This window comes from Oncorhynchus tshawytscha, linkage group LG12 (assembly GCF_018296145.1).
Source record: "Oncorhynchus tshawytscha isolate Ot180627B linkage group LG12, Otsh_v2.0, whole genome shotgun sequence".
NCBI lineage: Eukaryota > Metazoa > Chordata > Actinopteri > Salmoniformes > Salmonidae > Oncorhynchus > Oncorhynchus tshawytscha.
This window is the reverse complement of record NC_056440.1, coordinates 30,334,172-30,349,000: the sequence shown is the minus strand read 5'-3', so window position 1 is coordinate 30,349,000 and position 14,829 is coordinate 30,334,172. Positions and strand designations below refer to the sequence as shown.

At 42.3% G+C, this 14,829-nt stretch overlaps 1 protein-coding gene across 3 annotated transcripts; it reads left to right on the top strand.

The window, feature by feature from the left end:
• The first annotated feature begins 2,748 nt into the window (after window positions 1-2,748).
• On the top strand, window positions 2,749-14,561 carry got1l1 (glutamic-oxaloacetic transaminase 1 like 1). Of its 3 annotated transcripts, none has more exons than XM_024438779.2 (9): window positions 2,749-3,001; window positions 3,277-3,458; window positions 3,812-3,935; window positions 4,056-4,273; window positions 4,640-4,790; window positions 4,944-5,109; window positions 5,257-5,399; window positions 12,628-12,692; window positions 12,980-14,561. In XM_024438779.2, exons 1-9 carry the CDS (start codon window positions 2,821-2,823, stop codon window positions 13,070-13,072), a joined length of 1,323 nt encoding a protein of 440 aa, XP_024294547.1. In that variant the 5' UTR covers window positions 2,749-2,820; the 3' UTR covers window positions 13,073-14,561. The 3 variants fall into 3 exon arrangements, with proteins under 3 accessions (XP_024294547.1, XP_024294548.1, XP_024294546.1); XM_024438778.2 differs by having other exon boundaries at window positions 2,750-3,001; window positions 13,012-14,559; XM_024438780.2 differs by having other exon boundaries at window positions 12,628-13,098.
• Window positions 14,562-14,829: the final 268 nt, after the last annotated feature.

The following is a 14,829-nucleotide window of genomic DNA, read 5'->3' as shown; positions in this document are numbered from 1 at the left end:
AGAGCAGCTCATAGATCACTGCACCTGTACATAGCCCATCTGTAAATAGCCCACCCAACTACCTCATCCACATATTGTTATTTATTTTTGCTCTTTTGCACCCCAGTATCTCTACTTGCACATCATAATCTGCACCTCTATCACTCCAGTGTTAATGCTAAATTGTAATTATTTTGCCACTATGGCCTATTTATTGCCTTACCTCCATAATCTTACTGCATTTGCAAATGCTGTATATAGATTTTTCTATTGTGTTATTGACTGTACGTTTGTTTAACCCATGTGTAACTCTGTTGAGGTCATTTTTGTCGCACTGCTTTGCTTTATCTTGGCCAGGTCGCAGCTGTAAATGAGAACTTGTTCTCAAATGGCCTACCTGGTTAAATAAAGGTGAAATACATTTAAAAAATTACATTAAAAACTGGACTCTACCCACACTGACATTCCACCACACACACACACCCATACACACATGCGCACACATGCATACTAATGTAACAGTTTTGCTTCCGTCCCTCTCCTCGCCCCTACCTGAGCTCGAACCTGGGACCCTCTGCACACATTAACAACTGCCTCCCACAAAGCATCGTTACCCATCGCTCCACAAAAGCAGCGGCCCTTGCAGAGCAAGGGAAACAACTACTTCAAGGTCTCCGAGCGAGTGACGTCACAGATTGAAACGCTATTAGCGCGCACCCCGCTAACTAGATAGCCATTTCTCACCAGTTACACTGATGCTACACACACATTCACACACACACACAAAAACACACACACACCACGTAATGTATGCCGCTGCTACTGTCTATTATCTATCCTGTTGCCCCTACCTCTATGTACATTTTTTATTTGACCTTTATTTAACTAGGCAAGTCAGTTAAGAACAAATTCTTATTTTCAATGGCGGCCTAGGAACAGTGGGTTAACTGCCAGTTTAGGGGCAGAACGACAGATTTGTACCTTGTCAGTGTCACTATTTTTTTTTTAAATGTTATACGCATCTTTAACTCTGTAATTTATGGTTGACGCAGGTTGGTGGCCATTAGCCAAAGTTCAAAGCACATGAATGCATCTAACTGGTATTTACGACTTCACAACTGGTAATTGCCTTCCCACTTGGTTATGAATGCAGCTTTACTGGATTTGTTTTTTAATAAACAGTATGTTCTAAATAGTATGTTGTACAATTAGTACTCAGTATGCAGTTTAAGTAAGTAGTAGCCCAGCCAGATGTCGGACACTGCCATACTGTACAGAGAGAGATGCCTATCTGATACATCTGAAGGTCAGGCAGCTTCTCTGCAGTGATCAGTTTGCATAATACACAGAATGTATTCACACAGTGAAGTGCAGTCATACAGTAGGTCAGGGGGAGTATTCATCTCATAACTACAACAGTGACATGCATGCATACTAGATGATCGATGAGGTTCTTGTGAATCTATTGGATCTTGTGAATATATTGGCATCAAAAGGAGATTAAATTAGGTCAAATGTTAAGAGAGAACAAACATGAGTTTCATCATTCACACTGCCCAAGATCAAAAGCGTACCAACATGTTGTATTCTGTGAAGAAGGGTTCCAACAAGAATCAGGGGCTCAAGTATACCTACTGCAAACGGAGCAAGAACGATTTACTTAAACATACAGTGCCACCTAGTGTACAGCTGAGTCTGAACAATCTGCCTCAAATGTTGTAAGTGACTACAAATGTGAGCTTTTATTTGCTCTGTAATGATGTGCACCAAGTTCACACTTGTTGAATTCAAAATACAATGCATTGAATGTAAACATGAGATGAGACAGTAGCTCTATATGTTACATTTCTAGCTGCAAATTTCAGAAAAATCTCGACCCTCTAACATGCAAATTATCTTAAAAAGGTGCTTCAGTCAGCAACCATGTGTCTACACTTGCTACTATACTGGGATTCAATAGGAAAACTGCTGTGTCGGCATCATCAATGCAGTCTGACTGGGGGCTTTGAGTAAAGGGCCTTGAGTATAATGCTTAATTGTGCCTTACTTTACAAAGGGACAATTTGGTTTGAATGGTTCAAATGTTCAATCAGGAACATGGAGTACTTAGAACATGGAGTACTTAGAACATGGAGTACTTAGAACATGGAGTACTTAGAACATGGAGTAAAACTGTTCATTTTAAAAGCAGCATTTACATTTAAAACCACACAAAAGAGTTTGTAGCTTGTTGACAGGGATAATCTAATTCATATTTTTCAATTCTCTCTTCTGTGGGTTTCTACAGTTGGGTTTTGAGGAACTTTAAAAAGCAACTTTTTGTTTCTGTGGGTTTAACTTATATTGCCAAAAAGTTGGGTTTTGAGGAAACAGGTTCTTGAACACTTCCTGCAGGAAAATTTTTTTAACCAAGCAGCTCAGTGTCGATGCGAAGGCTACTCAGCATAGAGGTCAATGAGAACGAAATCTCAAACCTGTCAATTTATAAGGGTCGTCCCTAGTTACCACAATCACTAAATCCTAAACCCGGCCTATTTCTGTAATTTATCTTCTTAAAATTAGATGTTAAACTTAACCCTAACCCTAACCTTAACCAAATTGCTAAACTTAAGCCTAACCCTAAACTTAAGTTAATTTTTACGATATTCAATGCTGACTTTATGGCTGTGGTAACTAGTGAAAACCGTTTATATTATTTATAAGAGAACGGTAGAAGCCATCCATCACAGACGTTGCCAAGATACGGTATTTAAATTGATGTTGTGTAGCTAAGCAACAACCATAAACAAAGGCTTGGTGGCTTGCTTAGTGCTGACAGAACAGGCTGATGAAACTGAAAAGATGAGGCAAACATGTAATAGTGATGGTGGAGTGGGTTCCACTGAAAATGTTCAAGCCCGGGGAATAACTCTTCTCTCTATATTCGTCGACACTCCAACTGCAGAACCGAATCCTGAAACCAAGCTATTGGCTGACTTCAAGACAGACACTCATCTCAGCAAAGTGTACTTGGCGGGAAGAGGTGAGTTAGCTCATAAATTCAGCTTGATGACTTCTATGCATCTCATTAGCGTTTGTTGTCACTGCCCCTAGTGTCTGGTCCTTGTGCCTTGAGTAAGAACCACTGACTGAGTTCAACTAGACTAAATGGCAGAATATCACTACTGATCAAATAATATATATTTTTAAATTATTTAGTTAAGCTTGTTAAGTTACTATTTTAGGGTAATATATTACAGCTTATTCTAGCCTAAGCATTAAAATATTTATTGTCATAACTATTTTTTGGGACCTCAGAGTATCTCAACAAGGAAGGTCAGACCTCTGTGAGCCCGCTCGTTGGGAAAATAATGCAACAGATCTGCACAGACCCCACTCTCTGTCCAGAGTATCCATCATCCTTTGGCCTTCCAGAATTCACCAGGAGAGCAACAGAATTGGTTTTGGGCAGGGACTGCCATGCCATCGTGGAGAACAGGGTAATCTTTGCTGTCTACTGTGTATGTTCCATGGATCAACTTGACCTCATGTGTGATCCTCACAGTTTTCTCATACAGTAGGTGGCTTGCTGAGCTCAAGGTTATGAAACTGTATTTAAATAAGCACTGCACCAAGCCATCAGTCAAGAACAGCCATCTGGACACAAAGATAGGCCTTTCACAAGCTCAACGGCAGCGTAACCTATGTAATTACACTTTGGCCACCCCTTCCCTATCCACACACTACTTTTTATGTAATCAATCAACATAAGCTTGTAAGTGGCATTGGATAATACATTATGGCTGTGAGTATTTAGATTTTACTCCCCTCCCCTATGCTCATTATTCTATAGGTGTTGGGTGTGCAGACTGTGGGCTGTACTGGGGCTGTCCGTCTGGGGGCTGAGCTCTTGAAGCACTGGTACAATGTGAGCGGTGTCTGGTGTGGGCCAGTCTATCTCTCCTCCCCCTGTGATGGTAAGTAGCGGGGGGAGGAGAGCATGCACATAGTTAAAAGCACAATCACAGAGCAATATAGTATTGGTATTGCTGATGATATTGGTGCTGAAGCTCTGGTCGTCATGTTCCTTTCTGCAGACTCCTTGGCTGGTATCTTTGAGGCAGCAGGGATCCAGGATGTCCGTCGGTATCGGTATTGGGATACAGAGCAGAGGGGTGTGGGTGTGCAAAAAATGATGGAGGATCTGGAGATGGCTCCAGAGCAGAGTGTCATTGTTCTGTCTGCTTCTGCTCACTGCCCTACTGGTTCAGACCTCTCCCAGAAGCACTGGAGACTCCTCACACAGCTTATGGTGGTACTGCTCCATAACCCAACTGTTTTTACAGTCGTTAGTAATGTAACAGATGTTATACATTTGACATTTTAGTAATTTCGCAGACACTCTTATCCAGGGTGACTTACAGTTCATGTATTCATCTTAAGAGAGCTAGGTGAGACAACCACATATTACAGTTGTAGTAAGTAAATGTTTTCCTCAATAAAGAAGTTATCAGCCAAGTCATTTATCAATGTTTTTTTTTGGAGGTCTTTGGAGGTCCTGGCATCAGTCTATCCCAGGGAGTAGCATTTCTACAGTAGAAACACTTGTTATAGTAGTCCTCTTCAGTCTCCTCATGCTCTCTCTATTCTTCTCTCTGCATCTTTTTTTCTACACTCTCAGAGGTGTAGGTTTTTCCCTTTCTTCCTGCTGCCTGCACAGGGCCTATGCCATGGGGATGTTCAACAAGACGCCTGGCCAGTGCGTCTGTGTGCCTCTCTGGGGATGGAGCTTCTGTGTGCCCAGTCCTTCTCCCACAGCTTTGGGCTTTACGGTGAGCCATTTCAAGGGTTCACTTGTCTCTTAGTGTATTATCAATTGACGTCTCTTACTTTCATCGAATGTGACGAATGTAAGATCCCCAGGACATATATTGACAGTAAATCTCTGTATGGAAATGCATTTTCTTATATTGTCCTTACTACAGGCGAGCGAGTTGGACACCTCTTATGTGTCCTAAAGCAGAGCTCCACACTGCTAGCTGTTCAGTCCCAGGCCGAGAAGCAGGTCAGGGCTTTGTGGTCCCGGCCATCTGTCAGAGGAGCTCGTGTGGTTGCCACGGTGCTCAGTAACCCTGCCCACCATGTGGAGTGGTAAGTCATTATGGCTAGTCTATGCTTCAATAGCATTGTCTGCAAGGCTTCTCTAGTATAAAATGTGATCATACAAAGTCTGGTTACAGTACGTGGAACTAGTGCTTCATGATAAGTTAAATAGACCTCTGTAAATCCTTGTCCCAGGCAGGAAGGAGTGAAGAGTATGGTGGAGAGGGGCATACTGGTCAGAGAGAGGTTGAGAGAGAAGCTAAGGCTTCTTGGATGTCCTGGCAGCTGGGATCACCTGATCCAGCAAGGTGGACTGTACTGTTGCACGGGGCTGAATGGTGAGCAAACCATATTAAGCCCCGTTTCCATGATGTTTCGGGTGAAAATGCATTGGTTGCGGGTTTTTGAGCTATTCCTAAATTGCACTGTGGCCGCCATGTAATTTCTCTTAAAAAATATATATATATTTCACTGTGACCAGCTGCTGACTGTCAGGCATTGATGCAGGCTGTTGCTGACTGAGTGAGTGAGTGAGTGAGTGAGTGGTGTGTGTGTGTTGAGTGAGCAAGAGGAGAGGGAGCAGCACCCGCATGTTGTGACAACTTTTTAGTTGAAGGTAGGCTATTTAGATTGTCATTATGGAGACACCTACTTCCAACCATTTTTCTGTAAAACATGAGCTAGAGCTGATGCACATCAAGAAATAATGGGGACAGAGCACTGGAAAATGACTTTGTGTGCATTAGAGCGCATTACATAAATTCGCTCAGAGGTGGTTTAAACTGCATTCTAACGTTGACTTTGCATTATCAAGCAAAGTGTTTTATGCATCCTCAGTTCTTGGTTCTTGGAGGCTGCTCGAGTGGAAATTTAAAATGGAAGTTATGGAACTCCTTCACTTGGTTCTTTTTATGGGAAAACGAAAACATTTGCCTCTGTTGGCCATAAAGTAGCCAATTAATGTACAGTACCAGTCAAAACGGTTTTCCAGGGTTTTTCGTTATTTTTGTATAATTTTCTACATTGTAGAATTATAGTGAAGACATCAAAACTATGAAATAACACATTGTGTAGTAAGCAAAAAAGTTTTTATATTTGCGATTCTTCAAAGTAGCCACCCTTTGCCTTAATGACAGCTTTGTACACTCTCTAGCAACATTAGCGAAGCCAGCTGCAGTCACATAATGGCTACCTAACAACATTACATCATTTCTCATTTCTGGAGGCAGTGGAAACGCAATTTGAGCTTGCCCACTTAAGGCCAGCCCAACCTGGGTTGACTTTAAAGTGCCAATGGAAACGGGGCTTAAGTTAAGTTTAGGATTTGTCATCTTTCAACCAATTCAAACAGTGGTAGAGCACTGTACCTGTCTATGGGCTTGATTAAATCAGTATCACCAAAGTTCAGCGCTATAGCACCCTTAAAATGTAAAGTTAATTTCCATTGAGCCGGCATATACAGCGTTTCCTGTAAATGTAGTCTCCGCGAACGCGGAGCTATAGCGCTGTACTTCAGGGATACGGATTGAATCAAGTCCTACAGTACATTCGGAAAGTATTCAGACCCCTTGTCTTTTTCCATATTTTCGTTACTTTACAGCCTTATTCTAAAATTGATTAAATAGTCCCCCCCCCCTCATCAATCTACACTTAATACCCAATCATGACAAAGCTAAAACAGGTTTTTATGAAATATCACATTTACATAAGTATTCAGACCAGTACTTTGTTGAAGCACCTTTTGCATAAATTACAGCATCTTCTTGGGTATGACGCTACAAGCTTGGCACACCTGTATTTGGGGAGTTTCTCCCTTTCTCAGCGTATCCCCTCAAGCTCTGTCAGGCTGGATGGGGAGCATTGCTGCACAGCTATTTTCAGGTCTCTCCAGAAATGTTCACTCAAGGACATTCAGAAACTTGTTGCGAAGCCACTCTTGCGTTGTCTTGGCTGTGTGATTAGGGTCGTTGTCCAGTTGGAAGGTGAACCTTCGCCCCAGTCTGAAGTCCTGAGTGCTCTGGAGCAGGTTTTCATCAAAGATCTCTCAAATCAAATCAACTTTTATTTGTCACATACGCCGAATACAACAGGTGCAACAGACCTTACAGTGAATTGCTTACAAGCCCCTAACCAACAATGCAGTTTAAAACATACAAATAAGAATAAGAAATAAAAGGAACAAGTAATTAAAGAGCAGCAGTAAAATAACAATAGCGAGACTATATACAGGGGGTATCGATACAGAGTCAATGTGCGGGGCCACCGGTTAGTTGAGGTAATATGTACATGAGTTATTAAAGTGATAATGCATAGATAATGACAAGAGAGTAGCAGCGGCATAAAAGAGGGGATGGGGGGGCTGAGCAATGCAAATAGTCTAGGTAGCCATTTGATTAGATGTTCAGGAGTCTTATGACTTGGAGGTAGAAGCTGTTTAGAAGCCTCTTGGACCTAGACTTGGCGCTCCGGTACCGCTTGCCGTGCGGTAGCAGAGAGAACAGTCTATGACTAGGGTGGCTGGAGTCTTTGACAATTTTTCGGACCTTCCTCTGACACCGCCTGGTATAGAGGTCCTGGATGGCAGGAGGCTTGGCCCCAGTGATGTACTGGGCCATACGCACTACCCTCTGTAGTGCCTTGCGGTCGGAGGCCGAGCAGTTGCCATACCAGGCAGTGATGCAACCAGTCAGGATGCTCTTGATGGTGCAGCTGTAGAACCTTTTGAGGATCTGAGGACCCATTCCAAATCTTTTCAGGTTTTTCAGGAATATGTTTTGACGTGCTCTCTTTACAACAGTCTTGGTGTGCTTGGACCATGTTAATTTGTTAGTGATGTGGACACCAAGGAACTTGAAGAACTCAACCTGCTCCACTACAGCCCCGTTGATGAGAATGGGGGCGTGCTTGGTTATCCTTTTCCTGTAGTCCACAATCATCTCCTTTGTCTTGATCACATTGAGGGAGAGGTTGTTGTCCTGGAACCACACGGCCAGGTCTCTGTCCTCCTCCCTATAGGCTGTCTCGTTGTTGTCAGTGATTAGGCCATCGGCAAACTTGTCATCGACAAACTTAATGATGTGTTGTAGTCGTGCCTGGCCGTGCAGTCATGAGTGAACAGTAAGTATAGGAGGGGACTGAGCAAGCACTCTTGAGGGGCCTCTGTGCTGAGGATCAGTGTGGCGGATGTGTTGTTACCTACCCTTACCACCTGGGAATGGCCCGTCAGAAAGTCCAGGATTCAGTTGCAGAGGGAGGTGTTTAGTCCCAGGGTCCTTAGCTTATTGATGAGCTACGAGGGCACTATGGTGTTGAACGCTGAGCTGTATTTAATGAATAGCACAATAGAGATTGCATCATCTGTGGATCTGTTAGGGGGGTTTGCAAATTGGAATAGGTCTAGGGTTTCTGGGATAATGGTGTTGATGTGAGCCATGACCAGCCTTTCTGGTCATGACTTAGCCTTTAGCTCAGTGCGGATGTTGCTTGTAATCCATGGCTTCTGGTTGGGGTATGTACAGTGGGGAGAACAAGTATTTGATACACTGCCGATTTTGCAGGTTTTCCTACTTACAAAGCATATAGAGGTCTGTCATTTTTATCATAGGTACACTTCAACTGTGAGAGATGGAATCTAACACAAAAATCCAGAAAATCAAATTGTATGATTTTTAAGTAATTAATTTGCATTTTATTGCATGACAAGTATTTGATCACCTACCAACCAGTAAGAATTCCGGCTCTCACAGACCTGTTAGTTTTTCTTGAAGAAGCCCTCCTGTTCTCCAGTCATTACCTGTATTAACTGCACCTGTTTGAACTCGTTACCTGTATAAAAGACACCTGTCCACACACTCAATCAAACAGACTCCAACCTCTCCACAATGGCCAAGACCAGAGAGCTGTGTAAGGACATCAGGGATAAAATTGTAGACCTGCACAAGGCTGGGATGGGCTACAGGACAATAGGCAAGCAGCTTGGTGAGAAGGCAACAACTGTTGGTGCAATTATTAGAAAATGGAAGAAGTTCAAGATGACGGTCAATCACCCTCGGTCTGGGGCTCCATGCAAGATCTCACCCCGTGGGGCATCAATGATCATGAGGAAGGTGAGGGATCAGCCCAGAACTACACGGCAGGACCTGGTCAATGACCTGTTTGGAGGATTAAGAAGGATGATTACAACCTCAAGAACACCATCCCAACCATGAAGCATGGAGGTGGAAACATCATTCTTTGGGGATGCTTTTCTGCAAAGGGGACAGGACGACTGCACCGTATTGAGGGGAGGATGGATGGGGCCACGTATCGCAAGATCTTGGCCAACAACCTCATTCCCTCAGTAAGAGCCTTGAAGGTGGGTCGTGGCTGGGTCTTCCAGCATGACAACGACCCGAAACACACAGCCAGGGCAACTAAGAAGTAAGAAGCATCTCAAGGTCCTGGAGTGGCCTAGCCAGTCTCCAGACCTGAACCCAATAGAACATCTTTGGAGGGAGCTGAAAGTCCGTATTGCCCAGCGACAGCCCCGAAACCTGAAGGATCTGGAGAAGGTCTCTATGGAGGAGTGGGCCAAAATCCCTGCTGCAGTGTGTGCAAACCTGGTCAAGAACTACAGGAAACGTATGATCTCTGTAATTGCAAACAAAGGTTTCTGTACCAAATATTAAGTTCTGCTTTTCTGATGTATCAAATACTTATGTCATGCAATAAAATGCAAATTAATTACTTAAAACAGTCCTGTAGCTTAGCATCTGCTTTATCTGACCACTTCTTTATTGACCGAGTCACTGGTGCTTCCTGCTTTAATTTTTGCTTGTAAGCAGGAATTGGGAGGATATAATTATGGACAGATTTGCCAAATGGAGGGCGAGGGAGGGCTTTGTACGCATTTCTGTGTGTGGCGTAAAGGTGGACTCTGGTTGCACATTTAACATGCTGATGGAAATTTGGTAAAACGGATTTAAGTTTTCCTGCATTAAAGTCCCCCGCCCCTAGGAGCGCCACCTCTGAATGAGCGTTTTTCTGTTTGCTTATGGCGGAATACAGCTCATTGCGTGCGATCTTAGTGCCAGCTACGAAAAATACATATGAAAACTCTCTAAGTGAATAGTGTGATCTACAGCTTATGAGATACTCTACCTCAGGTGATCAAAACCTTGAGACTTCCTTAGATATCATGCACCAGCTGTTGTTTACAAATATACATTGTCCGCCACCCCTTGTCAAATCAGGCGCTGTTCTATCCTGCCGATACAGCGTATAACTAGCCAGCTGTATGTTGATAATGTTGTCGTTCAGCCACGACTCCATGAAGCATAAGATATTACAGTTTTAATGTCCCGTTGGTAGTTTAATCTTCCTCGTAGGTCGTCAATTTTATTTTCCAATGTTTGCATGTTAGTTAGTGGAACGGAAGGCAGTGGGTGTTTATTCGATCGCCTACAAATTCTCAGAAGGCAGCCCGACCTCCATCCTCATTTTCTCTGTCTTCTCTTCACGCAAATATGTCCTTCAAGTCGGGCTCGTCGGACTCATTAAAGGAAAAAAAACTTCTGCCAGATCGTGGTGAGTGATCGCTGTTCTGATGTCCAGAAGTTATTTTCGGTCAGAAGAGACGGTAGCAGCAACATTATGTACAGAATAAGTAAAAAAAGAAGTTACAAAACAACACAAATAAACAAACAAAAAACACAATTGGTTAGGAGCACGTAAAAAATGTCAGCTATCTTCTCCGGCGCCATGATACTCTCTGTACTTTGCTCCGTTCATCTTTGTGTCACACCCTGATCTGTTTCACCTGTCCTCATTATTATCTCCACTCCCTCCAGATGTCGCTTGTTTTCCCCAGTGTATTTATCCCTGTGTTTCCTGTCTCTCTGTGCCAGTTCGTCTTGTATGTCCAAGCCTACCAGCGTTTTTTCCCGGTTTCCTGCTTTGCCTTTTCTCCTTTTTCTAGTTCTCCCGGTTTTGACCCTTGCCTGTTTCTGGACTCTGTACCCACCTGCCTAACCATTCTGGCTGCCCTGACCTCGAGCCTGCCTGCCACTCTGTACCTCCTGGACTCTGATCTGGTTATAACCTTTTGCCTGTCCACGACCATTCTCTTGCCTATTCCCTTTGGATTTATTAAACATCTTAAACTCCAACCATCTGCCTCCTGCGTCTGCATTTGGGGCTTGCCTTGTGCCTTTATACTTTGCCTCGATCCTGACTAGTCTCCCAGTCCCTGCCGCTGAAAAACATCCCCCACAGCATGATGCTGCCACCACCATGCTTCACCGTAGGGATGGTGCCAGGTTTCCTCCAGACATGGCGCTTGGTATTCAGGCCAAAGAGTTCAGTCTTGGTTTCATTAGACCAGAGAATCTTGTTTCTCATGGTCGGAGAGTCCTTTAGGTGCCTTTTGGCAAACTCAACGCTGGCTGTCGTGCCTTTTACTGAGGAGTGGCTTCTGTCTGGCCAATTTACCATAAAGATGGCACTGGTGGAGTGCTGCAGAGATGGTTGTCCTTCTGGAAGTTCTCCACAGAGGAACTCTAGAGTGACCATCAGGTTTTTAGTCACCTCCCTGACCAAGACCCTTCTCCCCCAATTGCTCAGTTTGGCCGGGCGGCCAGCTCTAGGTGAGTCTTTGTGGTTCCAAACTTCTTCCATTTTAGTTTGATGGAAGCCACTGTGTTCTTGGGGATCTTTACTGCTGCAGACATTTTTTCCGTACCCTCCCCCAGATGTGCGCCTCGACACAATCCTGTCTCGGAGCTCTATGGACAATACCTTCGACCTCATGGCTTGGTTTTTGCTCTGACATCCACTGTCAACTGTGGGATCTTATATAGACAAGTGTGTGCCTTTCCAAATCATGCCCAATCAATTGAATTTAGCACAGGTGGACTCCAATCAAGTTGTAGAAACATCTCAAGGATATACCTGAACTCAATTTCAGGTCTCATAGCAAAGGGTCTGAATACTTGTAAATCCTTTTAATACATTTGCTAAAATGTCAAATAAAAATGTTTTCGCTTTGTCATTATGGGGCATTGTTTGTAGATTGCTGAGGATTTTTATTTATTTAACCCATTTTAGAATAAGGCTATAATGTAACAAAATGTGGAAAAAGTCAAGGGGTCTGAATACTTTCCGAAGGCACTGTATATCAGCATTTTTTTGTATTGTTTCCACAAACAATGTAGACAATTTATGCACTGCATCAAGACAGTTGATTTTGTTTCTTTGCATTATGTAGCTAGCCTTTAGTGTCAGCAATTTTATCTCACAATTTTCATCTCTAGTTGGTTTTCATCCACTTAATTCTGAAATATATTCTTTATATCTTTAGCAATGATGTTGTACAGTTTTATTGACCTGAATTCTACCCCTTATAGCCAAGCTGAGTCGTGCTTCGTAAAAACTTCTGCTAAATGGCATATACTTTATACTGTACAGTATATGTCCATGTCCACTATACTGTTTATTGTACACGTAGGTACCAGTAATTTACATAAGTGCTATGTTCCATGTTGAATGTCTTTACTCTTTGATTATGATCTCTTCACCTGTCTCCTTTAGTCCAACAAGTGGAATTCCTGGAAAAGAGGAGACATATCTACCTGCATCCCAATGGCTGTCTGAATGTGAGTGCTATCAACAGCTGTAACCTAGACTATATAGCTGAGTCCATCCACCTGGCATTGACCTCTGTCTTCTGATGTCAATTACAATACCTGGGGACTCATTTATAAAACGGACTTATGATCAATTTTGATCTTAAGTATGACTTACGCAGAAAACCACGTATAAGTAGTTATTTATAAAACCTTACTTTGACATGGAAATTATCTTATCCCTACGCAAAGTCTAGACTCTAAGTAGGTGATTTTCCTGCTGGTTATGTAGGGCTATTCTTTTTTTCCCCTTGCAGTTTAAGGTCAGACACTTTCTTTTTCACATCAGCCACAGTTCTGTCTTGCTGCCCCACCTGGTTCACTGCAGCGGCGACACACTCCCAAGCTAGCTGTTTGGCTTTGTTTGTCAACCCACCGAATAATACGTGTTTCCTGTCTTCGATCTCCTCTACCATCGCTGTGATCTCGTCTTTCAAAAGGTTTGCTTTTCTATTTTGGTCCATGGCTATTCCTGACTAAACCCTCATTTGTGCTAGCATTCTATAAGGGGAAATCGTTGATTGTAAGGCACGTTCAGGTGCCGTCAATTTTAAGTTAATTTTAGATTTATAGATCACAGGTGCGTGTATTACAAAATGGGATTCTTAGAACCTGTGTAAGCAAGGTTTTTTATGCCCAGAATCTTTTATGAATCTAATGTAAGCACACCATCGGAAATTATCTTACGACTAAGTTCAAGTATAAATGAGGCCCCTGGTGACAGCCTCCATAAAATCCTTATTCAGCTTGACTAAATCATGTGAAGGAAGCATCTTTATGTCACATACAATACCAAACGAATTAGGGCTGAATTCATAGGGAAAATTGCTGTTAGTTATCATTTATTTAAACAAATTAACAATTGACTTTAGTATGTAGAGTGTAACATCCAAGCGTTAAATTAGAGGTAGGGATTAAGGAATATGAACTACGGCATATGGTATTTTGAACCTACATAGCTGGAAATATTGTAGGCATATAGTTGTGCTGTGGTAGTCCAGTAAGGAGCACTCTTTCCTCTGGTACAAGTAGATCCTAATGCCCTAGTTGGGTAAAAGGGTTCTTGTGTAGTCAAGACAAGGGTCCATCTTTTGGAGAGATGTTAAACAGAGATCCTGACCTTATAGAGACAACTATTGTGACACTTACAATATGGGAGTAATAGAGAGATTGTCGTAGCCACGTTCCCAGTCGGATTCTAGTAGGCCTATCAGTCTGCCATTTAATAATCTTTGAATTCTTCATCCTCTTCACTGCAATGACTGTTGTTTGTGCTCACAGAACACTCACAGAACACTGCCCAATTGGATAGTTTCACCCTTTTGTAATTTTTAACATGTTATTTTAACTCTAGTGATAACGTAACCATGAAATGATTAAGGTCAACCTTTTTAGTTTTTTATTGACCAATTTATTTTATACTGTAACCTATTGTTTGTGGCACATTGAAAGATATTATTTTGAATGCATACAGGTAGTTCCATGGTAGAAGGTCAAATAAATGTGCAGTGACAAATAATTAAAAACCTTCTTAAAACTTTTAAAATTAAGTGTACTATACCAATTTTCATAATAAGATGGTGCTCATGTCATTAGGAAATACATCCATGTTGTTTACCTGAATATTGATTGTTTGATTACAACCTCTGTTTGTTGTAACGGATACACATTGCATTGGAGCAAAAACCATCTACGTTTTGTGTGATGATGTAAGCTAGTCTTTGTAGTTGCTGTCATATCGTAGCCACTAGCCAGAGTTGTTGAAAAAGAACACTACTACTCTGACTGCTTGTCTACCTCCTGCTTAGCCATTGTTTGCAATGATGATTAAAAAAATAACATTACATCGCTAATTAGACTGTGTGTCTTTGTTTTGCTTGTGTTTGATGTACTGTCTAGATAGCTGCATGTAACTCCCCACTTGAGTTTTGCATTGGGGCAAAAAACAATCTGCGAGTTTGTATGAACATGTTGATCATGTCTTTTGTGTACAACATGTAAATAGCTACATGTAGCCTAGCTCCCCAACTGAAATAAATAACATGGAATCGAACTTAATCTGATTAGTTTACACCAAAGACGTTCATCGCCGATCGAGGAGGGGAAA

What these genes read in the sequence shown, in the direction of transcription:
- got1l1 (XM_024438778.2), top strand. Translation starts at nt 2,821, where the DNA reads ATGAGGCAAACATGTAATAGTGATGGTGGAGTGGGTTCCACTGAAAAT. An exon ending in AGTGTACTTGGCGGGAAGAG is followed by an intron (nt 3,002 to 3,276) that starts GTGAGTTAGCTC and finishes TTGGGACCTCAG; the next exon opens with AGTATCTCAACAAGGAAGGT. An exon ending in TCTCTCCTCCCCCTGTGATG is followed by an intron (nt 3,936 to 4,055) that starts GTAAGTAGCGGG and finishes TCCTTTCTGCAG; the next exon opens with ACTCCTTGGCTGGTATCTTT.